Source organism: Hibiscus syriacus, unplaced genomic scaffold (assembly GCF_006381635.1).
Source record: "Hibiscus syriacus cultivar Baekdansim isolate YM2019G1 unplaced genomic scaffold, ASM638163v2 tig00111053_pilon, whole genome shotgun sequence".
NCBI classification, from domain to species: domain Eukaryota; kingdom Viridiplantae; phylum Streptophyta; class Magnoliopsida; order Malvales; family Malvaceae; genus Hibiscus; species Hibiscus syriacus.
Genome location: NW_024062964.1, coordinates 274,672 through 280,671, shown reverse-complemented (window position 1 = coordinate 280,671; position 6,000 = coordinate 274,672). Strand labels below are relative to the sequence as shown.

General features: G+C 39.0%; 1 protein-coding gene and 1 pseudogene across 1 annotated transcript; one reads left to right on the top strand and one right to left on the bottom strand.

Moving 5' to 3' along the window:
• The first annotated feature begins 2,200 nt into the window (after positions 1-2,200).
• Positions 2,201-3,572, top strand: LOC120151329 (annotated as a pseudogene).
• A 588-nt stretch (positions 3,573-4,160) lies between these two features.
• Positions 4,161-5,767, bottom strand: LOC120151313 (putative dynamin-related protein 4A). Its single transcript, XM_039163824.1, is given in 2 exon segments — positions 4,161-4,988; positions 4,990-5,767. Coding segments are annotated over 2 exon segments (1,170 nt in total). The 5' UTR covers positions 5,751-5,767; the 3' UTR covers positions 4,161-4,579.
• Positions 5,768-6,000: the final 233 nt, after the last annotated feature.

The following is a 6,000-nucleotide window of genomic DNA, read 5'->3' as shown; positions in this document are numbered from 1 at the left end:
GTATTTTTTTCTTGTAATTGAGTCACTTAAATTTAAAATTATTTTTTTATTTTTTTGAACTTTATAATTTGATTTAAAATATGTTTTAGTGCCATACATCATAACACAGTACACATGCAATCTCTTGAGAAGATGACAAGTTTAGTAATTAAAAAGCTAATACCATGATTTAATAAGGCAGTGAACTTAAAACTTAGAGGGGTTAATTGTTAAACACATAAAAATCTACAGTGTAATTGAAATAATATCCCAAGGACCGAACAAAATATTTGTAGCATATTGAAAATTTGGCGTATGTTAGCAAAGATCCACGAAACCAATGACCTTCCACTACCAGATTGAAGAGGCCATACTTTTCTTACAATTTAACACATTTATTTATATATAAAAATTGGAGAAAGTTGCAGATTTTTGAAGTGGGGCTTCAATGGCGAATCACCCAAGAGCCCGCAAACGAGTCCACGCAACCCTCCCCCGCCGTTCACCTGACGGTAGCTCCTTTCAGAAGTGGTAATATATATTATGTACATATATACGCCTAAAAAACTAATACTTTACCCTGCTTTTGGAGGGATTGTCATTGCTAAATGATCATTGGTTTTTTCTATGCTTAATCTTTTGTGTGATTTGGAAGTTTTTTTTTTAAATTTTATCACCTTTTTTTATGTCGAAGTGATATTTGCGGTGAAATTGTGGCGATTGCTTTGGCTGATATGCACGACTGTGGGCCTAAGAAGAAAGAGTTGAAGAGGTTTAAGGGCAATGTAGGAACTCAAATGCTGTCAAACCAATAATTTCTTTGCAACCCAGATCGGCTTTTAATATTTTCATGTAAATTTCTCACTTCTAATGCCTCACCTTACTTTTTATTCTTCAACATTATCCATCTATTTACAGTTTTTTAAGTTGTTTTGGTATATTTGAGAAATCTTGTTCTTATGATTCTGGTGGGGATCCTAACCTTAAACCTAAAATCTTATAGGGTAGTAGACATAGTATAGATTTTGGATTATGCATTTATATTTATAGAGAATTTCTTGTAGTTATCCGAGATGAGAAAATAAATCGAATTTTATTTGAATTTTTTTCGAGTACGAGTATATGAAATTCAAGTCGAGTCGTGTTGTTCGAGTTTGTTGGAAGCCTGGAATTCTGGATTTTAGTCCAACTCTTTAATGTTAGGAGAAACATGTACTTAGTCTAATACATAGGAGCTTTGTTTATTTGTATGCCCCTTTAGCTTCTTATGACCTGATTTTACATTCAACCTGTTAACCATCTCTTGGTGGGTGAGGAGATGGAAAAATGGTATTAAACTGCAACTTTATGACTGATCTTGAGTTGAGGGATTGTACAAACAAAACCTAATTATTTTCTTTCGGTGTGTTTCTTAGGGAAACCTTTATGGAAACCAACAAGAACGGAAATTTCATTGATATCGACCGGAAGGGTTTTGAAACTTGGAAAAAATGTGTGAGGAGGTAACGGTGATCCCGAGTTGTCATTACTTTCCGTTGCAAATTTTTTGCTGGTATTTCATATCGAGTATTGCTTCCTATCTTTCTTTGTAGGAGAGAAAAACATCTGTTACTCAAGCTGAAAAGGTGAACTCAGCCTACATGAAGGATGTGATTGAAGAGGAGAAAATATTATAAAGGTGAATGGGGTTCAGAGTTTATTAGTGTTAAATTGATTTAAGCTATGTCTAGAGTAACCAAAATACGTTTATGACGTAATTGGTCATATCAATTATTGTGCTTTTGATAACAACGTGGATACATTTTTAATGTTTAACCATAGAACTTTTGTAGATTCTTAAATCTGGAATTGTTTATGGATTCTGTTTTCTGTGATATCACCTGATGATTCTAAAGATACACGATTTTGAATGCATGATCCTCTCATCTTCACATAATTATTGTCGGCATAATTGTTTCTCAATTGTAATGGTTTCTACTAGAACCGATATTGATTAGCTGTGATTTGGCCTGATAATTAGCTTCTCTAATTCTTTCTCCCTGGTGGGTCCTGGAAATTTTGTCATGGTTGAGCTAATTTACTTCCCTTCTTGAACTTGAAAGTTAGCATATAGATTGTCCAAACTTCAAATAGAACAAAGCTTTGCATCTATTCTTACTTATTTGAAGTTATTAAGCATTTTAGCAATGAGTTTCTTTTAGGTGGATGATGAGGCTGATTCTGTGTTGTTTCCTGGAATATTATGATTGCTGGATATGGCCAGAAAGGAAATGGTGGGAAAGCTATAGAGTGTTTTGAAAGGATGTAGTTTTCTGATTTTGAACCTGGCAAGGTTACTTATATTAATATGCTTGCAGCATGTGTAAAGTGTGGAGATGTTGAAACTGCACGTCAGATGTTTGATAACTGTCGTGCCTGAGTGTTATTTCGTGGAATGCTATAATCTCTGGCTATTCCCAGAATGAGAATCACAGAGAAGCAATAGAACTTTTCAGGGAAATGCAGTTTCAAAGTGTAAAACCTGATTGGACTACTGTGACTATCATCCTTGGCTCATGTGCCTGGATGGACTTTCTGGAGGGTGGAAAACAGGTCCATGCTGCGCTGCAAAAGGCTGCTCTTCATACCGACAATTATTTTGCTAGTGGACTGATTGGCATGTACTTAAAGTGTGGGAAGACAGAAACGGTAGGGCATATATTTCTTCCCTGCCGGAGCTAGAGATTGTCTGTTGGAATTCTATGATTGCAGGTCTTACTTTTAATTCTCTAAACAAAGAAGCTTTCTTGCTCTTTAAGCAAATACTGCGTGGTAGAATTTTGCCTACCAAGTTCTCTTATGCAACAGGATTGAGCTGTTGCACAAAACTATCTTCTTTATTTCAAGGAAGACAGATACACTCTCAGGTAGTGAAAGGCGGCTACGACAGTGATGTGTTTGTGGGCACTGCTCTTGTTGATATGTATTGTAAATGTGGTGACATAGATGAGGCACGGAAGCATTTCGATATGATGCCTGTCAGAAGCATCGTTACATGGAATGAGATGATACACGGATATGCTCAAAATGGACGTGGAGACGAGGCTGTTTGTCTATATGAAGACATTATTGCATCAGGTGTAAAACCTGATCGCATAACCTTTATTTCCGTTCTGACTGCTTGGTAGTCACTCGGGATTAGTAGATCAGGGGTTCAGAATTTTCAATGCAATGCGGAGTGACCATGGAGTTGCCCCGGAATTAGATCATTATACTTGCATCGACTGTCTTGGTCGAGCCGGTCATTTTCTTGACGTAGAGCTCCTAATGGAGCAGATGCCATATAAAGATGATCCAGTTGTATGGGAAGTTGTGCTTAGTTGTTGTAGAGTCCATGGAAATGTCAGCTTAGCTCAACGAGCAGCAGAGAACTCTTCCGGCTCAACCCTGAGAGCTCCACACCGTACGCACTTCTAACCAGTATCTATTCTTCTTTAGAAGATGGGATGATGTAAGTGCCATCAGAGAGCTGATGAGTGGCAAACAGATTGTTAAGGATACTGGCTATAGTTGGACTGAACAGAGAGCAGGATATAAGTTTATTTGTTAGGTGATAGACAAACTTCATTAGCTCTCAGAAAACAGAGCTTAACATTGTATTATTCAGTGTTCCAAATCAATATAAAGAGTTTAACATTTGAAGGATTAATTAGTACATTGTATTATTTCTGTAAAATATTGTCACACAGACACAAACTTAAAAGCACGCTATAAAGCAAAGCATTAAGACATAAATTTGACGTGAAAAAAAAGCAGCTAATATTCATAACCAGCAAACCTGTCCATGACCTTGGCCACACTATCTTTGGACTCCTTTAACAGCTCGATGCTCTTTTCAAGCTTCGCACGCTTTGCAGCTATTATAGGTTATTCCATTGTCATCCTCTCAATTCCATGCCCATTGGCTCCCATCAACTCCTTCACAATCTCCTCCATGTCATTGTTCACAAGATTATGAACACTGTACTGTAAACGCAACGCCATGGAATCAACCAATCTCACCTTAAATATCTTCCAGTAAACACAAATTCTCATCTTCAGTTCAAAAGCTTGCTGCAGAAGCAAAACATTCTTATGCTGTCTAAGATGTTCAATTTCAGTTTCCCCAATACCTTGAAGAACCACACAGGAAGGCGGTTGCGTTATGTTTGGTCCGGTATTTACTTGGCTTATGAAGTAGCCTTGTTGGCTCATGAGGTTCGTCCACTTCGTCATGTAATCAGGGTTACAAGTATAGCCGGTCAGCTTTTCCATTTGTACAATCTCCTTCACCCTATTGATTGATTGCTCCCTCATCTTTTGAACAAGCTTGTGAGCAGCACTTTTGGTGCATACCTTGAGGAGGTAATACATTTCCGAGTGGCGTGTAAAAACTGACATCACCACATCATCTATGTAATCCCAAGCATTTTCAGCGAATTTGACTGGCAGATGCGATATCCTCTCGATTTTTCTTTGTAGGATACGGAGGAATGCTTCGTGGGGAAGGAAGTTTGGTAGTCTGATTCCCCTAACATCTTCCAAAACCTTGATCTCTTCTGCTAAAAAGTCTTTTGCAAGATTACTTTTTCTCGCAGTTGCAAAGGTCATCGGAAAACTTGTCGAGCATTTCGACAAACCGAGCAGTGCCGTGCTTTGTATTGTCATCAGGGTATTCATCAAATTCCCATCTCCAAAGAAGTTTCTTGAGGGATTCTTTAACTGCTCCAATGATCCTGATAAGAGCTTGTGTGGCCTCGGCAATAGAACTGAAAGCGTTGGGCATTTTCTCTAGCTCTGAAACATTCGCATCCAGCTTTGCACTAATCTTTTTCACAATCTCTGGTAAGCACTTTGCAATGATATTAGCCTGAACTTGAACAAGCTTTTGGGCCAGCACTGGAACACCCACCACAGATTTATCAATACTTGATAAATTTGTATTAGTTTCGAACAATCTGGCCTCTTCCTTCCTTGCTTCTTCTTGGGTCACCGACGAGATTCCTAACACAAACATAACCAAGTCCTGTATTCACTTCATTTGCAGTAATCCTGTCGAGAAGCCCTTCGGGGGCCTTATCGGCCTTAGTAACCACAGCAAGAGTTCTCTCACCAATCTTGTCCACTTGCTGCGACATCCTAATGGATTCACAGGTTGAAAAATCGACGGTGGCCGACAAAACATTAAGGATAATGCTTTCCTTAGGTGTTATGTACTGCACGATGATGTCTCTGATCTGCTCATGTATATTTTCAGGCTGACCATAGACGGGCACTCTCGTGATTCCAGGAAGATCAACCATGGTAAGATCAGGAACCCCATCCTTCTTCACCACTAAAGTGACCGGGGTGTTGCATATGCTCTTACCACGGCCCGCAACCTCATCAGTTGAGAAATTTATGGCTGTTGCAATGTGGGATTCCTCCGTTGGAACTATTTTTCCATTGTACTCCAAGTAAACCTTTGGCCTTGGACATGCATGGTTCTGCAACCGGATAATGAGAGGTACCCTGGTGCAAATGCCCTGGCTACGAGGAAGATTAACACCGGCCAAGGATTCAAGAACACTAGACTTTCCTGATGACTGGTCTCCAACCACAACAATTGTGGGGAGTTGTATGCCTTCTTTCATCACCATAAGAAGCCTGAGTCTATCAATGACATCAAGCAATGGTCGAATTTTGTCATTGTATGATGAAATTGATGGAGCTTGGGACTTTGCTTGTGCTGCCACAACCCTTGGTATTTCCATAGTAGGAGTTGCTGGTTCATAATCATTGACGACTCCAGTGCTCCCTGAATATGCTTATAACAAGGAAGATGAACTAATCAGCAATCAATTTCACATGAATTAATGAGCAGCATTAAACATCTCATTAACTCAAGAGCGTTGAACCAGACGAGGCATCAGCACTTGTTCCGAAGGAAGACGAAGCGTGAATCCAGCTATTGTCAACTGGACAGTAAATGAAAGGGCAGCTGAAAAATAGGGTAAAAAGAGT